Source organism: Alexandromys fortis, unplaced genomic scaffold (assembly GCF_014885135.2).
Source record: "Alexandromys fortis isolate MF-2015 unplaced genomic scaffold, M_Fortis_MF-2015_v1.1 scaffold_26, whole genome shotgun sequence".
Lineage (NCBI taxonomy): Eukaryota > Metazoa > Chordata > Mammalia > Rodentia > Cricetidae > Alexandromys > Alexandromys fortis.
This window is the reverse complement of record NW_026067894.1, coordinates 7,984,481-8,009,086: the sequence shown is the minus strand read 5'-3', so window position 1 is coordinate 8,009,086 and position 24,606 is coordinate 7,984,481. Positions and strand designations below refer to the sequence as shown.

Genomic DNA, 24,606 nt, shown 5'->3' with positions numbered 1-24,606 from the left:
AAAAAAAAAAAAAAAAAAACCTAAATCTTAGTGCATAGTTTTTTCTCTTGCCAAGTTTTCCTTCTACACTAAAAAGGCAGCTGCAGAACACTGAAGAGGGGACTTTATTCACACACAGACGTGTACAGCAGGTCCTGCACTGTGACAAGAGCAGCAACACACTCCGTTTTAAGTATCTTGGGCCACTCCCCTAAAAAGCCATTTTTTCAATGAAGACCCATCCCAAGTCTACTGATACAACAGACACAATTACAGAAGTTAAGGAAGAGCTAATCAAGCCAGGTGGTGGCGCAGGCCTTGAATCCCAGCACTTGGGAGGCATAGGCAGGCACATTTCTGTGAGTTCAAGACCAGCCTGGTATACAGAGTGAGTTCCAGGACATCCAAGGCTACCTACCGCCAGCCTTATTCCAGGTGTGCCCAAATCATAGGATTTAAGGCCAGCAATTTGCAGATTGGTAATGATATAGTCTCGCAAACTCTCTACTTCCTTTGAATGTGTCCAAAGTATGTTGCTCACACTGCTAAGCCACTGTTAAAAAAAAAAAAAAAAACGTGTGCACACAGCTCAGCTTCAAGATTCTCACCAGAAACACATGAGACCAAAGTCACCACCTCTTTTTTGAGGCACACTGTCTGTGTTCCCTCTTTGCACTCTGGCCAGTTGACCATGCTGAGATGGATAATGGCATACTAAACTACCATGAAAACTTAGCCAATATCTTATCCTCTTTCATCTCCTCCTCTGGTTCATACACGCTTCAAAAATGATCTTATTTCAAAGCACTAAGAATGTCCCTTTAGTGTATGTGTCTGGGCAGGTGAGCCCAACTACTTCAATCATATTTTATTTTAAACCACTACTAGTCACCAGAGGCTTCTCTGTCGGGGTTTTAGAGAAGTTAATTCCAAGTTGCACTAGGAAGTGCAAGGACAAGAATCAGAAAGTGAAAGAAAAACAGGAATGTTACAAAGCTGTCCTGTGCCAACTGACCCCCAAAAAGTAGGGAGGCTAAGATTGTTCTCTAGACAAAGAAACAATAACATGAGGAACAAAGTGCTAAACCATTTAGAAACTCCCGCTTATTAGACAAAAGTGGCTCCTGTCTTTAATTATCCAGACCTTTGAAACAGAGGTAAGTTGTAAGACACTAGAGTTTTCTCAGAAATGTTGTAGTAGAAGTGGTACTACCTGCAACTCCAAGCTTTGTACCAACTCTAGCATGGTAAAGTTCCTGGAGCATCTCGTCTGTGTGCTTTATATTCTACTACATTAGACGGCAAATGAAGGAATGAAAGGCATTGGAAGGGTGTAAAGGAATAAAGCCAAAAGCAGGAGAATGAGAAAATGAGTTAGAAACACATCTGTACAACACAGAACTCCCTATTAAAAGTATTCCTCTATATAGACAAGCGTCAGTTCACAGGTCACACTGTCAGCCTCCTGTCCTGGGTGGGTCTCAGGCGGCAAGAACGTGGTCTGCAATATACTGGTTTCTAGGGGAAAGGACATATAAATTCCACTTGAGATTGTCTGTCTTAGACAGCTTCTGTGTAACCACGGTGGCTGCCCTGAAATTCACTTTGTAGACCAGGCTGGCCTCGAACTCGCCCATATCCACCAGCCTCTATCTCCCAAGAGCTGGGATTAAAGTGTACACCACAACTACCAGGCCTACTTGAGGTTTTAGAAAGCACACATGAATTACAACACTGGCTCTCCACTGGGTACTTGAACTGTTAAATGTTTACTGACTGACCATTTTCGCTATTTCCATTACACCGTCAAGGACAATCTTGAATAAGAAGAACTCTATATAACTGGAGACAGGTCTCAGCTCAATCATCCACTCCTCAGACAGAGCTGACCCACTTCAATGTTGGGATAACTTGCTAGGATTCTACTTTGCTAGAACTTCAAAAGGGACACAAGGAAAAAAACTTAAGCTGGTCATTAGAGTTGGGCATGAGGAAGAGAGAGAAGTTACATAGAGAATCACATTTCTGGTCTCAGATCAGGGAGCCATCACAGGCAGAAGGAACAAGGCATTTAACTAGAGTTGAAATACTGATGCTTTTTTTTTGGGGGGGGGCAGGATCTCATGTAGCTGAGCCTATATTTGAACTCCTGATCTTTTTGCCTCCTTCCATTTCCCAAGTATTGAGATTAGGTAAGCACTAAATTGGTCATATTTGGAGACTATAAGACATACCCAGAAATAGTCTTTTTTACCTTCCTCCAACTCCCAACACCACAGATACATATTATTGCCATGAGGTGTCATGCAGAACTAGGAAAACCAGCAAGAGGCCAGTTGTAAATAAACAGAATATGGGTGCCATCCCAATAGAGGTCATCACCACTGAACAGGAGATGATCCATCTATTGTGTACATGGGCTAAATGTTTGGAATGTTGGGCTAAAATGCCTATGCTGAAGTCCTCACCCCTAATGGGATGGTTTTAGAGAGTGGGGCCTTGGCCAGCAATTGGATTTAGCTTGGATCACAATGGTAGATCCCCATACAGGGATTAGCACTCCCCCCACTTTTCTTTGTTTTTTTTTTGTCCCCCCCCCCCAAGACAGGTTTTCTCTATGTAACAGTCCTAGAATTCACTTTGTAAACCAGGCTGGCCTCAAACTCACAAAGATCCACCTGTCTCTGCCTGTGCCACCACGACCCAGTGGATTAGCACTTTTCAATGGCATTGGAGGCCCTAGTGAGAAGATGCTAAGACCACACAAGCAAGGTTTGAGGCCAGCCTGGTCTACAGAGTGAGCTACAGAACAGCCAGGACTACACAGAGGAAACCCTGTCTTGAAAAATCAGAAAAAAAGACCACAAGCAAGAGACTTCACCTAGAATCAAATCTGCTGACATCTTCACCTTGCACCTCTAGACTTCAGAACTGTGAGAAATGAACGACACATGGCTTAGGCCACAGAATCTACAGGGTTTTGTTATTTAGTAGCCCATGAGGCTTTCTAACACAACTTCAAGCACTTTTACAGCCTTTTCTCTATCCAGTAACACTTTCATCATAGAAGACAGATGTATCTGAAACACCCATCTACAGTATAATTAGAAGCACCTCAGGCAATTCAGATATGCCCTGAAGCTGAGCTGAGTGTAGATGCATAATGCACCACTTTTCAAGTTTGAGTGTCCACCAACCAGGACAACCTAAAGAACTTATCACAGCACATGTGAAGTTCTGGACTCAGGGTTTCAATTTCTAAACAAGGCCACCCAGGTAGTCTCTCAAACCAGGCAGGTATGGTGACATGACCCTCAGGAGGCTTCCACAAGGCAGCTGGTGCTATGTAATAAGATAAGACCCTGCCTCAAAAGAAAAAGGCTGCAGCAAGAAGCTTCACTGAGTTGAGTTTCTGGCCGTGCAGGCCTAACAACTGAGGATCCGCATCACAAAGTGGCTCTCTGACCTCCGTGTGCACTGCCACACATCTGCACCCACTCACTGTGCATACACAGGAAAAAGATTTTGGGGTGGGTTGTTTGTTTCTTTTTGTTTTTGAGACAGGGTTTCTCTGTGTAGCCCTGGCTGTCCTAGAACAAACTCTCTGTAAACCAGGGTGGCTTCAAATCCGCCTGCCTCTGCCTCCCAAGTCCTAGGATTAAAGGTGTGTGCCACCACCGCCCAGCAAAAAGAAATCTTTTCAAAAAATAATTTCCATAACCTAATAGTACTTTTACTCATCTTTGGTTCATATTACAGCCTACAAAGTTACGTTTTCTTTCATCGTGTGGTTTAGAATACAGAGAAGAGAAATAGCTAATCTAAAGTCTCACGGGCTAAAGAAAATTTAAAACTGGACTTAGGGCTGACTCTCCGACTCTCCTATGAAACTGTATATGCACTTAACATGTGTGTTCCCTTTACCCAGGCGGCAGATAAATACAGTAATGCCCTCCTCTCTAACTGGAACTCCAAGTTTCTGAAAAATAATTATTCTCTAAATTCTATCTTAAGAACCCAAATCCCCAGTCTCAAAGGTGTCTCCTGATAACGGCTCAAAGGACCAGTTCTCTTCCCAGGAACTGCAAGACAGCAATAAATCAAGTGTCATGTCCACTTATAAGAAACCCAGAATAATTACTTTAAATGGAAAAAATGGACAGGGACAACATCTAGGTATAGTGTCACAGTAATCAAAAGCTATGGCTCTGACAAACCTTGATTCCCCTTAAACTACGATCCCTAGAGGACGTTTTATAGTTCTATTTCTATGACTGGAAGCCAAGAGGAATAACAAAATCTGCCTCTTCCAAGATTTTGATGAAGAAATTACTGAGAATCAAACACAATGTTTACTCAGCACACACTAGGTCCACAGTGCACACACAGTAGCTGTCCTGGACACTCAATCCAAGCATGCTAGATGCTACTTCAAAGTTAGATCTCATTAAAGATGCCTGGCTCTGAGCAATGTTTTGGACAAATTGTTCCCTAAATCCATTATAAATGATATAGTTTTCTTTGGCAGCCTGGATTCCTAAACAGGTAAAAGTTGGAAGCCAAAGCACAAGTCATCTAAACTGGATGATAAAAAAGTTTCAGGCTTATTGGGTGGTGGTGGCAGGCACCTTTAATCCCAGCACTGGAGAGGCAGAGACAGGCAGATCTCTGACTTTGAGTTCAGCTTGGTCTACAGAGTGAGTTCCCAGGACAGTTAAGGCTACACAGAGAAACCCTGTCTCGGAAAAACAAAAGCAAACAAGAGTTTCAGGCTCTAGACTAATGTGGGACCAGCCTGTGAATTCCACAGCCTCAGGATCAGAACAGAATGCTGTCCAAAGGGCAGATAGAAAGCCATTTGTATTTGCCAAAAAAGACACGGGCAAAACAGCAACCAATCACCAGCATTTCTACCTAGGTAACCTGTTTGCTAAGGACTGAAGAAAGCTGTAATGTCCACTCCAGAGAAGGGATATCACTGGGTAGAAGCTCCAAAAGAATGTACCCCAAACAATGCCGTTTTTAGTCCTCTACCACACAGCCAAATTCATATTGTTCTTAAAATCAAAGTATACCAGACTCTTGCTGGGAAAGATCCCGAGCACGCTGTGCGCTCAAGGAAAAAAAGGAGGCAAAACAAAAACAAGCACATGACAAATGGGCTTTTTAAATAAGTGATATCACACCGACCCCTCACACTCCCCTGCTGCAATCACACTGGTGCTAGATCTTTGGGGGTGGAGGTGGGGTCCTTTTAACAGAGATAAACAAGCAAGCTAAAAGTTAAGTTTAAAGTGAAAAGCATAAAAATCTTGGCTGCTGGTGATGAGCCACAGAAAATCGTGAATGTGCCAGTGCCAAACGAAAAGGAAATTTAATATCTAACATTGCAGACTTGGGAACACAGAAGCAACAAAGCCATAAGGACACCCAAATGCAAGGGGAGGAGAACTCTTCCTCTTCATGGGGGTGGCAATTCAAGCAGTCCACTCTGGGCCCTCAAACCACACAGCCCAATACCCAAAGCCCTTTAGTATTTAGTATCAACATAACTTCCTGGAGGACAACAAAAATCTGTCCTGGATTACTGGGTGATTTCTAATATGCACCATAACCAACACTAAGTCAACATTTAGGGATGGAATTTCCCACTGAAGCTTGCTGGAATGCATTCTTGGCATCAGGCTTCTTCTCATTCCAGTCTGCCCCTAGAATAGGCAGAAGCCACTGGGAAATAACTCAACCTGTTCAAAGACACTCTCCCTAATATGCACAAGTGACCAACAAAAACTCCCCAATATTTCCTTCACATGCAATTTAAAAAACAAATCAACAAAACTTTCCTCAGCTATGTGGTAGTGGTACAGGATTTAATCCCAACACTCAGGAGGCAGAGGCAGGTAGATCTCTGAGTTCAAGACCAGCCTGGTCTACAAAGCCAAATTCCAGGACAGCCAGGAATGCACAAAAATCCTGCTTCAAAAAAAACTAAGAGAAATAAATAAATAAATAAATAAATAACGGTTAAAGTGACTGATGTGAATGATTACCCTAACTTGACTTGTAAAATGTGGGGCTGGGGCTCAATGATTACAAGTGCTTACTGCTCCTGCAGAATGCAGAAGACTGGGTCAGTTCCCAAAATGCACAAAGCAACTTACTACTACCTATAACTCCAGCCCCAGGGGTTCCAATGCCCTCTTCTTAACTCAGTGGGCTCAGGCAAGAACATGAAACACATACATACACTCAGGTATGCTTGCAGAAAGTAAATAGTTAAAAGATACAATAAAGTAGGGCTGGGTGGCGCCTTTAATCTCGGGAGGCAGAAGCAAGCAGGTCCATGAATTTGAGCCCAGCCTGGCCTACAAAAGCTAGTTAGTTCCAGGACAGCTAGGACAGAGAAACCTTGTTGGGGAGGAGGTTACAATAAAATGTGAGCTTAGGGAGTTCATCTTCAGATCCTGCACACCTATTGTCCAGGACAGGTAACAATGATGATGAGTGCTGGACTGCTCAAAATTCACTTTCCAAGAATGCAAAAGCCCCAAGGCAAAAGAGAAATTAGAAGAGATATTTCTAAATTAGAATCTGTATTCAAGATTCCATACTTGCAGGGCTGAAAAGATGGCATAGTGGGTCAAGTTGTTTGTTCAATGGAAAGTCTGACAAACTACACACACACACACACACACACACACACACACACACACACACACTCACACTCTCTCCATGCACATTCTATGTAAAGGTAGATGGAAAGAGGTTTATCAACTCCACAAGGTAAGCTGTCCTCTGACCTCTCACTCCGTGGCAATTTTATACACACACACACACACACACTCACTTTTAAAGATTCTACACTAACCTATCCACTTCCAGGAGGAAGCATTTTTTGTATTGTAGTGGTTTGACATTGAACACACAATTCACACTTGGCAATTAAGCATCCATTGATGGTCCTTAACAAGTGCCAGGTCCACACACAAAGACAAATATGTAAGACAAATACAAGTATGTAAGACAAATAACAATCATTGAATTTCAGAGGCTCCATAAGGAATAATCATGTTTGTAGCATTGAGTTTCTTGGTCAAAGTCAATCTATAAACAATATTAAAGACCATTTCTCTGAACGGACAATGGCAAACTGCATCCATCCATCCATATTATAAGATCTAAAGCAACTCAGTTTGAGCACAATTCCCACCTCCTCAGAAATAACAGCAATGTAAGAGTCCTAAACAGGTACTTCATGACTAGAGAAATGGCTGGGTAGTTAGGAATTCTTCCTGATCTGCCAGAGGATGCAAATTCTGTTCCCAGCACCCACTTCGGCTGGCTTACCCACCTGTAACTCTAACTCCAAAGGATCCAACCTCCTCTTCTGGCACCTAAACACATGACATTTACTCACGCAAATAAATGCAACAATACTATTAATTTTCTTAGTATTATTTCATCAGCTAACTTTAAGAATGCCCAGGTCAGGCAGTGGTGGTGTACACCTTTAAACCCAGCACTTGGGAGGTAGAGGCAGGAGGATCTCTGTGAGTTTGAGGCCAGCCTGGCCTACAGAGAGAGTTCCAGGACAGGTCCAAAGCTACAGAGAAACCCTGTCTCAGGAAAACAAAAAAGAATGTCGTCCAGGTTACCAACCAAACCTGAACTACCATGACTACAGGCTGTCCAGAATCCGTAACTCTGAAGTTGTCAAGACCTTTCAAATGCAGAGTTACGACAAATATATGCACAAACAGTTCTAGAACTTAGCAGATTCCAACACAGCCATAGGAAACAGTACTACGATGAAACCATTCTTTCAGGAATTTTATGGTTAGTATGCCATCTCAAAGTCACTGTGACACTAAGGTAAACTATAGGTCCAGGAATGGCTGTACAGTTTAAATTCTATAAAGTCCATGAAATTGGAAAATCATTATGGATAAAGGGCAAGTTAATATTTTGGAAGCCTCTAGTCTTCCAAATCCCAAGCCCTAATTGATGAGAGTAGAGACCTCACACCTGGCCCTCTCTTTTAAATTCTTTCCTATCCAGTATCTAGTCAGTGTTAAGTGTTTGTGCCCTTTTTCTCAGGCCACTGGAGTCTCCAGATCTTCTGACCTGAAGTGGGAAAAGCTACAGGCAACCAAAGTCAGCATTATCTAAGTTTCTTTTTTCTTAATTTTGCTTTAAAAAACAACCTGATAGCCTTTGTAACAGCGCTGAACCTAAAAATTATCATCAGGGCCATAATTACATTCATATTCCCTGCTATTATCTGAGCTAAATCAAACAGGTTCTCACAGAAACACCAATCTTTAAAAAAAAAAAAAAAAGATCTCCACTTCTTATGAAGTAACTGGTATCAGTCAGTGAATTTAGGTTGGTTTTTTTGGGGGGAAGGGGTTAAGAAGAGGGTTTGGGTGTAATAATGGTAGTTGTGAGACAGGGTCTCACTATATAGACCAGGCTGGCCTCAAAATCAGAGAGATCCACCTGCCTCTGCCTCCAGAGTTCTCGAATTAAAGATGTGGGACACCATACCTAGATTGGAGATTTTAGTCTTAAAAGAAACTGACAAATTATTGTGGCCATTTCACAAGGCGACTGAGTCAGATTCTTTTTTGTTTTGTTTTGTTCTTGAGACAGGCTTTCTTTGTGTAGCCCTGGCTATCCTGAAAACTGGTTTTATAGACCAGGTTAGCCTTAAGTAGGTTTATAATGCACAGCTCAACAAGAGAGGGAGTGAGGCTGACACTGAGCTTCCAGTATCTTTCTCCTTTCTGGTATTCTAGAAATGTAGATCCAATCCAACAAGACCTCATGCCAAACTACAAATCCGTTTCCAAAGGAACAAGGTTTTAACTCAAAGTCTCCTAAGCCAAGCTTTTGGAACACATTTATTTCACTACTGAAACTTAGAGCTTTCTTTCCAAACTTCTGTCGGCTTTTTCTACGTAACTGCAACTGACTTTTAACAGGGTTTTATGTCTTCAACTTAGCATGAAATCAAACCACAGAGGTTCCCTTCCAGGGTGGCATCTTCTACTTGGTATTAGAACTACCTCTCCCATTTCTCCATCCTGTCTGTGCTGCCCCACAGCACTGTCTTCGTCCCCATCCCTTTTTAAGCAGGGTTATTTTTTATTCCTCAGGAGGCAACTAGCATTATCTTTGCCTGAAAACTGTTTATTAATTTGCCTGTCAAACATTCTATAGAGCCGTTTACATCTTACTACAGAAACCTCCTGGGTACATATTGACAGCTCAGCAAGTATTTACACAAAGCTCTGAAACATTTGGCTCTTTCAGAGGCAGAAGCTGCTGTGTCAAGCCGAGAATCAAACACCTTTTCTTCTACCTTTTTTCCTCCACTAGAGAAGCAAGCTTCCCTCTAGCACAGCTCCAATCTGCAGAAACCACACTTCTACACTACTAAAAGGAAAGGAAGAGAAACTCAGGTGTGTTGGGGGAAAAGCACTTCCAGGACTACAGCAAGACACACCATGTAGTTCCTTAAACAGGGTAAGGGAAGACAAACGACCTAAAGAATTTACAGTCTAACACTTAGTTTTTCCTCTTCCCAGCTCAGGAACTTTGTTTCTCTCAGCAAAACTTACAGGGCAAGTCCAGGCACTCAGATCACAACCAACTGCCCAAACCAGACCCGGACCTGCCCCACTGCTGAGCCTCTCAAGAGCTAAATGCTACTTCTCCTGCGCTAACCACCCTCCTCAAAGCAGTGAGCTGATGTTAAGTTGTATCAATATCCACTTCCTATCCCACACCAGTGACTTGCCTCCTGGAGATCCTGAAGCCACTATTTTCAAGTTTTAATGAAGTCTGCCTAATATTTCATTACCTTAACTGCTGCAAAAACCTCCAGCCAGGTGAAATGACTAATGACAAACAGATTAACAGTTTTGAGACAAGTTTTTTTCTTTGTAGCACTCAACTTCTTTGAGCTTGTCCCTGAAAATCCCAGATAAAAACCTTGAGTTCCTTAAGCCTACAGGAAGAAAGATAACTTAAAAACACCACTGAAATTCAGGTCCAAACCTTAACTCCCAGGAAGACTGAGAGTTTGAAAGTCAATCTGAACTACACATCAGGAACCAAGCTCCACAGACAGACACTAGGATCTCCCCCTCTCTTTCTCTCTTTCTCTTTCTCTCTCTCTCTCACACACACACACACACCTGGCAGGGGTGGGGGGTGCCGCTGAAAAAGGAACACATATACTATGGAAGACTATGAAAGAAACCAACTAGCTTCAACATAAAGCAAGCTTAGCTTATTTGGTGCACCAGCTAGCTTCATTTAACCAAAAATACAAATGACTTGCCCTGGGTCAGTTTCATGAGGAACCTAAGCCTCCCTCACTCTTGAGCTATAAACTCTCTAACCCTTCACCACTAGGCAACACAACTCAGTGTGCAGTTAAGGACCAATCTAAACAAGCAAACCAAACAAACAAACAAAGATAGCTAGGTGGATTCTGAATCTCTTTCAGAGCCCCAGGAACCACAGTTCACTGGAAGGGTACTTATCAATTTATTCTATATGCTTTATCGGGTTATTTGTAGTGAGACAGTTTCTTGCTACGTAGCTCTGCCTGTCTCCAGAAACAGAAATCGCGTGGTCCCTCAGCCTCCTATTGGATTGGACATGCGCATGGTCCAGCAGCCTCCTACTGGATTATACACTTGTGGATGGTAGTCCAGGCTGGCCTGGAATTCACTATGTAACCTAGGTTAGCCTTAAATTCAAGATCTTCCTGCCTCAGTCTTGTGAGGCTTGGGAAACAGGAGTCAACTCCTATTCCTGGCTCTTGAACACCATTTAAAAAAAAAAATCTGCATGCTGCCATTGCTTCTAAAATTTAGAGATTTTAAGCCAATCAATACAGTCTTTGGGGGTGGGGCCAAGAGAGGGCCTGGCCCATTACTTTGTTAGCCTAGTTCCCCAGCTGCTGCATGAACGCCTAGTGTGGCTGACATCACACCTGTATAAACTGATCCAACAGACTACAGCAGAGGGAGGCTTCAACTGAAGGGGAAAAGTCCTCACTCAGATCCGTACAGAAGAAGTCAACCTTGCTGCCTCCTCTCTCCTCACTCCACTACCCCAGGTCCCCGAACCACCATCATCCACAGCAGGGAGAGATGAAGTCTCCACCGCTGGATCTTCTCTGTGTGGTTTTCCTGGCCCCTTCTAAGAGAGAACCCTCACTTGTTCTGTATCCCAGCCAAAACAGGTATCTGTCACATATCCTGATAAATCCAGGATTCCCTTATGTTTCCCAGAAGTCTGGAATATTAGTGTCCAGCAGAAACTAACAGCCTTGCTTCTACAGTCAAATCCAGAACTATTCACTTTAGCTCTGCTTGGTTTGGTAATCGGAGTCTCTGTGGATCAAGCTGGCCTCAAACTCCCGATCCCTTTCCACCTCATAAATACATGAGCCACCACACCAAGCTATATTTCACTTTTTATATATAATAGACTAGTATACTCAAGATATACTGCTAAAAGCGACCTAAGTAAAGATCTTAACATAAACTAACTCCCTCAGGCAACCTAAAACTCTACTGTCAGTCCCATATGAAACATGCTACTGGTTATTAAAAAGGATGAAGGAAAACTTTGTTGTGCTGGTGCTAGTCCCTATGAAAAACACGTACTAATCTTTATTTCTTAAAACCAAAGTCAAATAACATCATCACCTTACTTAACCATGTGCTAGGAAAAAAATACTCTTTTGTTGTTTTGCTTTTTTTTGAGACAGGATCTCTCATTGTACAGCCCTGACCAGCCTAGAACATTCTATGCAGACCAGGCTGACCTGGAACTCACAGAATTCCACCTACTTCTGTCTCCCAAGACCTACCACACCTAAGCTAAACTATGACTGGGTTGGGGAAAGGAATGACCTTCCTTAAAAATACTCAGGGACTAGCGATATAGCTCAGTTGTCAGAGTGCTTACCTAGCATGTATGAAGTCCTAGGTTCAACCCCCCAGCTCTACATTAAAAACCTGGCCTAGAGCTGTAGAGACAGATGATGGCTCAGCAGTTAAGAACACTTACTGATCTTGCAGGGGACCTGGGTTCGATTCCCAGCACCCACAGACAGCTCACAACTGTCTGTAACTCCAGTTCAGACACATAGTCACGTCTGGCACCTGTATACATCTGGTACACATAATTCATGTAGGTGCACAATCACATTCACATAAAAGTTTTAAAATCTACAAAAATAGAATAAGCCTGGTGACACATGCATATATAGATCCCACAACTTCGGGGTGGAAACAAGAGGATCAAGAGGTCAAAGTTGTCCTTGCTTGAGTTCAAAGCCAAGAGACTCCAAAGGGCATGAGAGGTTTCTCCCAAGGAAACCCCCTGCAGCCCCCAGACTGCACACCTGGAGCTGTACTATCTCGACCACAAGCCACCGTTCTCCAGCTCATTCCCTGCATCTCAGAACTGAAATGAAACTGAACAGAAAATTTATTTTCTGAGTGCTGGGACCTGGTGTGATCAAAGAAGAGTTAAGAAGAAAAAAAAATCCATCCAACAGCAACAGACTCAGGATTCTAACCAAGGGCTGAACCTACATTTTTATCATGTCTCCTGCACAGAACATATAGCCACTACCTAGATAGGGAATGCTCAATTATTTAATGACCAAAATCAGAAATTACTGTACTACCAAAGTTGATTTAAAAATAAATAAAACATAGTTCCCGCCTGTAATCCTAGCACTTGGGAGGCAGAGACAGGAGTTCAAAATCAACCTAAGCTACATAAACATTGTAAGTTCCCGAACATCCTGAGGTACACAAGACTGACACAAAATAAAACTCAGTTTTTAATAAACCTTGACACCCAGCCCTGATTATTTCTTCTAATAGTTCAAGAAAGGAAAATTTCTTAGTCAAAACAAAGCGAGGAAAAGCAGACATACATCACAGAGTGACTGGAGAGGCTGTGCACACTGTCTTCTAAGACAGAACTTATCCTCGAGACAGCAGGAAAAAATTCAGTATGCCCCTATTCTCAGAGATGAAGACCACTGGACAAGATCGTAGCGTCGCAGGAGCGCTGCCTTCCACGGCTATTTTCAGAGTTCCCAGCGCAACAGAAGAGTACAAAAGTAGTTGTAAAATGAGGGGGAATGTGGGAAATCACTGTCCCATGAACACAACCCAGCACAAAGGTACAGCTGCTGGGAACGGGGATCAGAGGACATCACTCCCCTCTGTGGAAATATCACGTCCTTCCCAAAGCACCAAGGAAGAGGAAAGCAAAGTAAAATCAAACAGATTGTAAGAAAAGGTACCAAAAAGTGGCCATCATAAGTGGCATTGTAGGTCATATCTTTACACCCTGAAAGATAAAAGGGAAAAAAGAAAAGAGGTACACAACTTAAAATACAAAGAAAAATACTGGCCAATCTCGATTCTAAAGCCCTAAAAAGATTGCTGACAAAACAATATTCCAGGAATAAGTCATAAATTTCATAAAAAAGGACTTTTAGGAGACAATCCCTCTCTAAATCTGGAAGACATCAGCATCTCTTTCAATTTAGTTCTTCTCTCCAAAGTTCAACTAACAAAAGAAAAGTGTTAACAAGATTCAACATGTAAACAAAGAAAGACGCAAGACTTGCTTAAAAGGGAAGTCTTGATCCTAATATCAAATTCTGTCAGAAAGCTCTAAGCAAAAATATTAACAAAACCCATCTTCTTCCCCCACAGATCCTCACATTTGCCATTCAGTAAAATAATTTCAGTCCTGTAAAGTGGAACAGTGTCAAAAATTACTCAAGACAAATGTATCCTCAGGGCCATCAAAGAACTCATTTATACCATCAGGAAAGTCACAAAACCAAAACAAACAGCAAACCCATTGTAGAGAAAAGCCCAGCTACTGTTCCAACAACACAGAATCTATTTCAGACTGCATAAAACATAACAAGCAAAATAAATCCAAGGTACAAGCAAAATGCCATCGCCTCCTCTTTTGTTTCAGGCACAATGTAACAAGGGCAGCCTGTCTGGGGCTCTGCTCCTGCTGATACAGTATTGCTGCTTAAACCTCCCTCCTCAAGGTCACAGCCAATTTCAGCTCCGGAATAAAAGGAGGATAGTGGCAGCGATGGTTTGGGTTATCACTGGCAGAAAAGCAGAGTGTAAAAGTTTATGAGCTCATCAGGATTGTTGTACCATTACATCAGAGGCAATTATAAATGGCCAAGAGCAGAAGATGGGGAGCCAATCAGATCACAGATAGGATGTCAACCTAAGACCAACTGTCTCCTGGCTTTGACAGAAGGATTTTACCTCCATAATTCAAATCCCAAACCAAAGCAATCTGCACTTACTACTCCAATCACTCAGCTGTTTACCAGCACTTCCAGAGAAGCCCAGGCCACTGGGCCGGCTGAGCCAAAGACAAGAGGCGGCCCGGGCGGCCCAGGGCGAACCACGGTCGGCCTCAAGCTGCCCCCGAGCAGGCCCCAGCTCTCCCCCAAGTCCCCCGAGCCCTAGGGGCCACTCTTTAAAAGCACATTTTAGGGGCCTAGAGGAAGGCAAGGGGGACAGAGGAGCGGCAGGTGAGCAAGAAAACGTTGCTTCTTTCTCCCGCGTTCCTGACACAGCCTACACCCCTACCCTGGACCCCCAGCACCCCCTCGCCCGGGCCTGGCCCTTCCAGGCCCACTTTGCTCCGCACCCCCCGGAAGACCCCCAGAGTTCGAAAGGACGAGCCGAGAGGGACAAACCGGACAGACACCTCCGGAGAAGCCCCACACAAAGGCTAATCGAGGGAAGGAGAGGAAGGCAGACAGGCAGCCATTTTAAGAGAGAAGAGCCAGACAATGGCAGCTCCCCGGCAGTGGGGGCCCAGGCCTGAAGGGAGCCCATGGCCGAGGCCTGCTCCCCGAGGCCGCCACCCCTACCCCCCGGCCCCACTCGCCCCAGCCCCCTCCCCACTCAGCTGTGTACCTGAGGGGTCCGGGCGAGCGGCTGCCCCCCGCCGCCGCTGCTCCCGGGGCTCATGGGCGCGTGGTGGCTCCTTTGTTGGGCCCCTCCCGAGGCGGCCGCTGCCGCCGCCGCCGCCGCCGCCGCAGCCCCCCAGCACTGCGAGGCCATGTCCGCCGGGCCCTTGCCCGCGCCCCCGTCCTGGGGCCCGCCGCCGTAGTCGCCCCCGGGGTAGCCCTGGTAGCCCCGGGCCGAGCTGGGCGACGTGAGCAGTTGGTTGAGGGTGGGGGTGGCGGTGGGCTGGGGAGTTCCCCCGCCGGCCGCTGAGGGGCCGCCTCCCCCCATGGCCCCGAAGCGCTGCTGAGCGAAGGACGAAGACGACGAGGAGGCAGAGGCGCTGGAGGAGGGAGGCGGCTTGGAGCCGGCGGCCGCCGCGCCGGAGCCCGGAGTGCCACCTCTCGGGGAGCTCAGCGCGTAGGCCTGGGGGGGCGGGGGGTAGGCGCTGCGGTTGGGGTAGTAGGAGTTGTACTGGTGGTTGGGGAAGCCGTGGTCGTGCGAGTTCTGCTGGGGCCCGGCGTAGGGCTCCAGGCCCCCGCCGCCGCCGCTCTGCAGCGCTGCCAGGCCAGGGCTTTGTTGTCCGCCATGTTGTTGGTGGAAGACGGCGGCCGCGGCGGCGGCGACGGCAGACGGGCTCCGGCCGTAGGGTGGCCCGAAGCCGTAGGCGGGGGGCGGCAGGGCGGCCGCAGCTGAGTGAGGAGGCGCCCCCACCCCGTCGCTGTTGCCGCCGCCGCCGCCGCCGGGCGGCTCCGGGAGGTTATTGTTCAGGGCGGGCCTAGGGCCCGCGTTCCCGTTCGAGTTCTTCAGGTCCGGCTCCGCGCCGGGCCCGCCGCCGCCGCCGCCGGCTCCTCCAACGCCGCCGCCGCCACCCCCATTGCTCTCGGCCCCGTCCTGCAGCTCCTTTCCCAGCGGCTGCGGCGGCCCCACGGCGGGGCCCTCGCTTTCCTGCCCGGCGGCTGCCTTCATTTCCCCGCGCTCGGCCGCTGCCGCCGCCGCCTCGCCCCCCGCCTCCTCCCGCTGCTGCTGCTGCTGCTGCTCGGCTTTCTTCAGCTCCGAGGGCGGCGGCGGCGGGTTGCCCAGGCTGCTGGCGGCGGCGGGGGCGACCTGCGCGGCCATGATCCCCGCTGTCTCGTCCGCGGAGAGACCCGGCCCTGTCTTCGTCTTCTCCCCCCCTCCCACCCCGCCCCGGGGCCGAGTCCCCCGGGCTGCCCTCCCCACCCGCCCGGGCGGGCCTCGCGGGGCTCCGCTGCTGCGCTGCGCTCGCTCCTCTCCCCCCCGCCCCGCCGGCTCAGGCTCCGGGCTGGCGGCGGCGGCGGAGGAGGAGGCGGCGGCGGCGGCAGCCGAGGCGCCGGCGGCTCAGCTGCTCCCGGCTCTGTAGGCTCGGGACCCGGCTCTCCCGGCTCATTCCCCCCAAGCCCTTGCCTGGGAATGAGGGGGGCGGTGGAGGCTCCGCTCCCCAGGGCCTGGCCCCGCTGTGACTCTCCGCTTTCTGCTGCCGGAGAAAGGAGGAGGGAGGGAGGGAGGGAGGCGAGGGGGAGGGGGCGGGAAGGGAGGGAGGGAGCAGGGGGGAGGGGGGACCCGGGACGGGCGGGCTGGAGGGCGCGCGGCAGCGGACGGGGCGCCGGGAGGCAGAGTAGGAGCGCGGCTCTGGCGGGCGCCCTGCCTCGCCTCCCCGGCCGCGGCTCGGGCCGAGGCTGCTGCGCGGCGGCGGGCGGGCGAGCGAGCGAGCTAGCGAGCGGGCGGGCGGGCAGGCGGGCAGGCGGGCGGGCGGCGGGACTGAGCGGCTACAGCGCCCCACTCTCCTCCGAGTCCCCCTCACTCCGACACGAGGCTCAGCACTGCCATTTTACCCAGCGCCGTCGCGGCCGCCCGAAAAACCCGGAGTGGAGCGCGGAGCGGGCGCAGGCCGTGGAATGGACTCGCTCCCTTCCCCTCACAAAGGAGGAGGGGAGAGAACGACCGCGGCGGCGGCAAGCCCTCAGCCTCTTTCGGCTCGGCAGCGCCGCCGCCGAAGGCTTCGGGGAAAACCCGGCCCGGAGCCGGCGCCGCCGGAGCCTGCGCCGCCTCCCGCGCGGCGTTCCCGTCCTGGCCTGTCCCCTCCCGGCCGCCCCGAAGGGAGCGGGCCGCATGAACTTTACCCGCGCCTGCAAAATTGGCCTGAGCCCGAAACCGCGGCCGCCGCGGCCCGGGCCTGACCCCCTGGCACCCGGCCTGGTGTCTTGGCTGCGACTTAGCACGTCGCCAGGACTTTGCTGCTTCAAAGGCTCTCGCAGACCTGCTCGGGAGCCCCAGCTGAGGGGGCCCCGCTTCTCACCCCCTTGGGCTAGCCCCAAAGGAGGACTGACCATTGTTCAGACTCGCCGTCCTCCCGGTCCCTGCCCTCATTAGCCCGCCCTGACAAGGCCCTGGGGGCATGAGGTCTGGATTAGCCCCATTTTACCGACTGACAGAAGGGAGGGGACTGCCCAGGTCACTCAGAGTCAGAGGGCAGAAGAGTGTGGCTGTGAAAAGTGGAGTCACCAAAGCTGCATCTTGCCTTCTTAGCCAAAGAAAAGGAGAGAGAGAGAAGGAAAACACTCCAGTTGTGAGCAAATTCAACAATGGGATCAGAGTGTCAGAAGGCGTTGGAATCAAACGTGGGCATCCCACCACCTCACTTTAAAGATGGTGGCTACTGATCCTTGGGGGCCTAAGACAGTCCTCCAGACCCACCAAGCTCCGTGAGCTCTTCCTGGGAACCGGGCTCACAGGGTCAGCAGCCCAGGGTCCTGAGGCAGAACCTCGGAAGACTGGGAACAGCAGCCCACAGCAGGGGCTCCAGGGGCTGGCAGAACCTCAGTGTCCAAAACCACTGCAGAAGAGGGATGCAGAAAATGGAAACCGTTTTCTCTTTAAAGAGAGGAAAAGCAGAGCCTAAGAGGTCACAGAAAGCGGATGCCCCTCAGATCTGTTGTCTGTCCCAAGGTGTAAAGACTCCTTGAAGTTTACCAGAAACCCTAAGGCCAGGTTTATCTGAAAAGATCAAGGCATTCAGAGTGGTCGCCTCTACAGGCCTTGCCAACCCCACAGCAGCCTTTTCTTTTCTGGCAGGCTTGGAATGCTGTGACAGGGCAAGCTAGGAGAAACCAGAGGGAATGCCTGCTTCTCACCAGGCCAGGGGGCCGGCATCGCCCACAGAAGCCCCCTTCCCCCTCACATTGCATAGATGGAGACTTGGGGCCACAGGCCCTCATTTTAGAACTTGTGGATTCCACGGCCCCTAGAGTTCTGACCACTCTGTAGGTCACCACAAATGATCCCCAAAGGCTAAGTTGAGTTCTACCCCCAAGGAAAATCAAGAACATTCTACACTCCAAACCTTCCTGGTGATCTACAGTGGGGAGCCGTCCTGAGCCCCAATGCTTACCCATCCCCCAACCGAGAACCAAACGAACCTGCCAAGATGATGGGACTGGCTGGTGTGGACCAGGGCCCTCTTTCCTTCACAGTCCTCTGGAGCAACAACTCCACTGGTGCATTAGGTCCTACAAACCAAATTATAGGCTGCCTCAGAAATGGAGCTTTGCTATTTAATCAACGGCCTCAGAGCTGCCAAACAGTCCTGAGTCCCGCACACAAATGAGGAATTTTTTACATGCAATTACCCTGCCATTTTCCTCAGAGCTGGGGTGTAATGGGAAACCTGGAGCCCAGTGAAAATCTGGAAGCCAGAATGGATTCGTCTTCAGGGAAAGCCCACATGGCCTTCTTCCATGGCCGGGAATATGAAAAGCGCCAAAATCCCTTTCCCTACACGTGGTCACGCTGTTTTGAAAACAGCCACCATTTTAATCTAGCAGTGAGGCAAAGTGCATAAAATATATCCACCTGGGTCAGGAGAGCGAGTGTACTTCTCCCCTACTTTTTTTCTTAAATGCCAAATCTTTGGAGTCTTCCACTCAAAGCTCTACAGCATTAAGCTCAGGACTGCTGGGCTGAGGAACTTTCTTAGAAACTGGTCCATCCGCTTTCCCCAGGGGCACAGGGACGGGAAAGGGGGAGGGGAGGAGCGGGCACGTGGCTGGCCCGAGCAGCAAGACCCCGACTCGGGGCCGTGGGTCCTCCCCTCGGTATTTTTCCCCCCACAACCCCTGCCTTTTCACCCCACACCCAGGCAGCTCAGGAATCCCGGCGCAGATTAGGAGGCTAGGACAGCGCTCCCCTCACGAAAGCGCCTCTGCCACCGACAGCCTGATGGCAAATATGGACTGAATCGTTGACATGGAAACCGGACTAAAGTCTCGTTCGCTCGCTCTCACAGGAGAGTTCTTATCGCCGAGCCCGGCAGGACGGCACTCGGCAAAGGCGGACCGGATCCGGGACTGCGCGGATCGGGTGCCGCTTCTGGGCGCCGGAACTCCGGCGACTGCCACAGCCAAGGAAAGGGGGCTGGGCTGCCGGCAGCCAGCGGCTGAAAATGGCAGAGGATGTGCTCTCATTTTCTCGAGCTGCACAGCGTGCATGGATTGGGCCCGCGGATGAGGGATGAACCTAGGAAGATCCCACACAGTCAACCGCAAAATGTGGAAGCTGGGCCCGGAGGGCTCGCTAGAAGAAAGAAACGCTTGTAGGGAGGACCAGTGCTTTCTCCCTCGCAGTTTGCTCACTCTCAATGCCTGAAACACAAAACTCCTCAAACAAACAAAAGGTCGGCCTCGCCTCCCCGCAGGCCTCCGGCCACTGCTCCACTCGGGCCAGGATGGCGCTGGCGACGGGGAAGGGGTCGGCAGGGCTCCGGGCTGGGGCGTGCAGAGACGGGCTGGGGCCCCCGCACATTCCCGCCGCGGCGCCGCAGCAGACACCCAGCCGAGCGCTCTCAAGTGCGAACTGGAGCTGCGAGTTTGAGCAAAAGGGCAACTGTGTCAGTTGACGGAAGCCAGAAGCAGAGTTCAAAGCCTGGCGTGGATTTCCGTCTGGAGCCGTGTTTCTTAAAGTTTGTAACTCCGTGTGAAGAAACAGCCCCAGCGGAGGCTTTGGGATCGGTGTGAAAGTCTAGCACTACCATCTGACAGTGAGCCGCAAAACTTTGGGCTGCATATTAAGCGAGGAAAGTGGATTGAAGCTAGAGTCAAGGCAATTCATTATGCTGCCGGCTCGCAGACAGGAGCGGTAAGATATGAACTGGATCGTCTCGGCCCGGGAACGGAGTCCGAATGGCGCTCACTGCTCTTCGCGGTAAACTTGCGCCTGCCAAGGACCTAAGAAGATGCCCAAAGAGGCTTCCAGCTTGGAGCGCTCTCACACTGCTTTTCTGGAGTCCTTTTCCATTCATTTCAAAGTCTTAAAACAATTTGGGAGATTGTACAATCTACAAAAATAATAAAGGACCCATTTTAAGAAATGTTCATTTCTGAATAAGACTTTTTCTCTCAACGAAGAAAAATAGCCTTCTCATGTTAACACAAGAATTATCTTCACCACCAGCTCTCTCACAAAGTGAAATACAAAATAAAATAACTGCCGTTCAGTGGTAGGGTCCTCGTTGTGTTGTGCATGGCTAAGACCCTGGGGTCTGATTCCCAGCAGTGCTGAAATAATAACGACATAAACTGAATGCAGGTCCGTGCTGGTCCTGGTCTGTGGATGATTTCAAATAAAACATAACTCCCAAGGTCACCCTGACAGGAGGAAAACACCAAGTCTTTCGCAGTCTGTCACTGAAGATAATTTTCTGGTTCAGAATCTCATCTTACTATCCTGTTGACTTACTGTTTGTTTGTTTGTTGAAAAGATAGTAAAACAATTACCAATATTTTTTTAAAAAATGATTCGAGTTTTATGTAATTACTGGGCAGATCAGAATTGTGGGAATGTCATCAGAAGCAGAGTCTCACCTATTTATTGGCCAGGCTGGCCATGAACTTGCCTTGGTCCTCGGCCTCAGTTACTAGGATCTTCGTTACCCCACCCAGCTCACATCAGTACTTCTGAATTCTTGTTTCTACTGAGTCTCACTGAAGAGTTGTGTTCACCGAGTGAAACAAAAATAGTGTTTGAAAACCTGTTTCCAACTCGGGAGGCAGAGGCAGGTGGATCTCTGTGAGTTCGAGACCAGCCTGGTCTACAAGAGCTAGTTCCAGGACAGGCTCCAAAGCCACAGAGAAACCCTGTCTCCAAAAATTTAAAAAAAAAAAAAAAAAAAGGAAAACCTGTTTCCAAAGAAGCTAGTTGGCTACAACAACTGCCATCAAAGTCGAGATGACCTTTCTGTATGTGGCACCAGGAAGGGCACAGTCGCAAATCCAGAAACCAGTGTAAAGTGATTGTATTTTGTTCTCTGAGGCCTAGTTAGGAAAAGCTTCACACTCTGTATAAGATAACTGGAAGAGACAAAGCATTAACGCCAAGGATGGAGAAGGAAATCAGAAAGGATAACTCCAGCCTTCCAGGAGACCATCTCTCAGCCCTTCTTGCTCGCTTACTTCCTCCCAGCAACTCTGAAATGGATCTGGAATGGAGTCTTCTGCTCCTCCCCAGAATCTGTGGAAAAGATATAGAAAGAAGCAAAACACAGTAGGGGGCGGGGAGCATAGGAAAAAATGGAGGGAGGAGAGCATGCTCTCTGAGACAGAGGCAGCTGAAATCCCAGATGTTGCGCTGTTCTCCACAACACAACCACTTCAAGGAGTCCCCCACATGACCCTCCTAGGCTTTTCATGGTAGAATCAAAGACAATCCAAAGGAATCTTTGAAGCATGAGACAGGAAGTGAACGGCCCTCAGGGAAAGCTTTCTGGTTGGCTTTGAACTGATCTATCACTGCTGAGAAGGGTGTCTTCCAAAGATGAAGTGGACCCAGCCCCTAGGCTGGTCATGAGACCCCTTTCTGTGCTGGTGACGGAGCAGGGGCACCACAGAAAGCTGTCCCACTTGCCTTCCTACAGAAGCAGCAGCCTAGTCTGTCATGACTGCCCGTCCAACTCTGCTAGAGAAGAGAAAGAACCAACACCATCTAGTCAGTCCAACAGATCCTTTAGAAACCATGTACGCACAATCAGTCACACTCACACATGGCAACATGTACATACACACACACACACACTGGCTCTCAGACACACACTCATATACATTTTCACTCACGTACACTCAGACACACACTCATACACACACTCACAAACATTCAGACACACACACTCATATACATTTTCACTCACGTACACGCAGACACACATAATACACACTTACACTCACAAACACTCAGACACACACTCATACACATCTTCACTCACGTACACTCAGACACACACTCATACACTTACACTCACACTCAGACACACACTCATACACACTTACACTCATGTACACTCAGACACACACTCATACACTTACACTGACAAACACTCAGACACACACTCATACATACTTACACTCACGTACACTCAGACACCAGCATATTGTGCTTCGTGACTGGAGCCCATCCATACAAGAATATACAATACTAGCATTAAACACTGTATTTCTTTCCTAAACAAACAAGAATCTAGAATACACTTTATGTACTGGAGATTGAACCCACAGCCTAGCAGCATGCTGGACAAGCGTCTATCATCTATCACTGAGATATCTTGCAGCAAAATTATACTTTTACATATGTGTGTGTGTATGATAGTCAACTTAGAAACTGAGCTGTATCCTCAGTCCAAAATAACACATTTTTTAAAGACTTTTTTTTTTTAAAAAAAATATAATCTCATGCTGTGCAGTGGGTGGTTTTTGCCTTTAATCCCAGCTCTTGGGAGGCAGAGACAGTCTAATCTGTGTGAGTTAAGGCCAGCTTGATCTACTCAATGAATTCCAGGGCAGCCAGGGCTACAAAACGAGACCTTGTCTCAAAAACCAAATCAAGAAAGTAATCTTGTTGATTATCATTATCGGGTTTTTGGTTTGGTTTGGTTTAGTTTAGTTATAGATTTTCAAGACCAGGTTTCTCTGTGGCTCACTGAGTTATGCTGTAGGCGTGGCACAGCATCTGAGCAATGTTCCGAGCAGGGCGAACGGCCTCTACCCTGACTTTCTTGCACCTGCTCATCTTCAGTCCCCAGTTGCTTGTGTTCTTCGGACCCAGTTCCCACCAACATCAGCCTTCCTTCCAATGGGGTCAGAAGTCTTGNTTCTTCTTTTTTTTTTTTTTTAAAGATTTATTATGTATACAACATTCTGCCTCCATGTATGCTGACATACCAAAAGAGGGCGCCAGCTCTCATTACAGATGGTTGTGACCCACCATGTGGTTGCTGGGAATTGAACTCATGACCTGTGGAAGAACAGCCAGTCCTCTTAACCACTGAGCCATCTCTCCAGCCCTTGCGTGGTATTCTTTCACCCCGATATAAGAACATCCCAAGGCAGTACTTACAAACTTCATTAAGTGCCTCGACCCTTGCTTGGCTTTAACTATCTCCTAGACTACTGATAAATGCTGCAGAAATTGCGTTTATTGCTACTTCTTGGCAGTAGAAATCTCCAAAATTCTACAGTGAAATTCAACAGAGAGGGACTAGAGAGATGAATCAGCAGTTACGAGAAGAACAATGGAACTTGGACCCCCTGCAGGTTGGCGGGGGTGGGGAGAGGACTCCAAACCACCTGTGACTCCAGCTCCAGGGGTTCCCCTGCCTTCTTCTGGCCTCTTCACGCATGCTCGTGCTTGTGCACATACACACAGAGGCACCCACACAAATAAAAATGATAAAAAGTAATCTTTAAAAAGGAAAGAAAGAAATCCCCCGGAGAGCCCTGTAATACAACGGAACCAGCACTAAAGGCGGTAGCATAGTCAGGCTGAGCCCCAAGAATTCAAGGCTACCGCCTTCCAGCTGCCTGTGAACACTTCACATCTCAGCGACCTGCTGAAGGAAGAGCAATGAGTTTAGGTGTTTCTTCTCCGTCCCCCCCAATAGGCTGAGTCTCCCTGCCAGTCACCTCTACCACGCACATGCGCGCGCGTGCGCACGCGCGCACACACACACACCTCTGACATTGAACTTTAAAGTGTGATGGTACACTTAGCAGGAACAGCAGGAGAAGAATTTTCTAAACAACAGAGCTCCTGGACAGTAAGAGACCCTGATGTTCCGCTTAGCTCGAGTAGATACTTCTTTAATTTTTTAATTCCATGCCTTGCTTTGTGCCTGTTTGGATGTCCAAACACAGGTCCTCCTGCTTGCATGGCAAGCACTTTGGTGATTGAGCTCCAGCCATAGACTCTAGAAAAATAATTATATTTATTTTGTGCATATGAGTATTTGACCTGCATGTGTGTAAGGGCATTCATTGCCTTCACATCTGGTACCCTCAGAGGCCAGAGGATCCTGGGTACCCTGGGGCTACCGACAGTTGTAAATTGCCCTGTGGGTGCTGGGTACTGAACCAGGTCCTACACAAGAGCAATAAATGCTCTAAAACACTGAATCAAATCCAGCCCCAGACTTTCATTCCAAAGGGCCCAAATGGTTATGCCTATTTCTAAGCAGCAATGTCCAAGAAAGATACATTGTTCTTTGTGGTTTTCTGCTGTGTTGACATCCTTTTTTTTTTTTTTT

At 48.2% G+C, this 24,606-nt stretch overlaps 1 protein-coding gene across 2 annotated transcripts in view; it reads right to left on the bottom strand.

The window, feature by feature from the left end:
• The window catches only part of Arid1a (AT-rich interaction domain 1A), a 74,807-nt gene extending 58,307 nt beyond the window's left edge, over positions 1–16,500 (bottom strand). Inside the window, exon 1 of one of the 2 annotated variants that reach the window (XM_050149899.1) lies at positions 16,449–16,500. Coding sequence is in view for 1 of the 2 variants with exons in the window: in XM_050149893.1 (XP_050005850.1) it covers positions 14,994–16,142 (1,149 nt within the window). In the remaining variant the exon portion in view is untranslated. Of the gene's footprint in view, positions 1–14,993; positions 16,268–16,448 lie in introns of those variants that run through there. The other variant, XM_050149893.1, reaches the window with a different exon arrangement.
• Between the last annotated feature and the right edge of the window lie 8,106 nt (positions 16,501–24,606).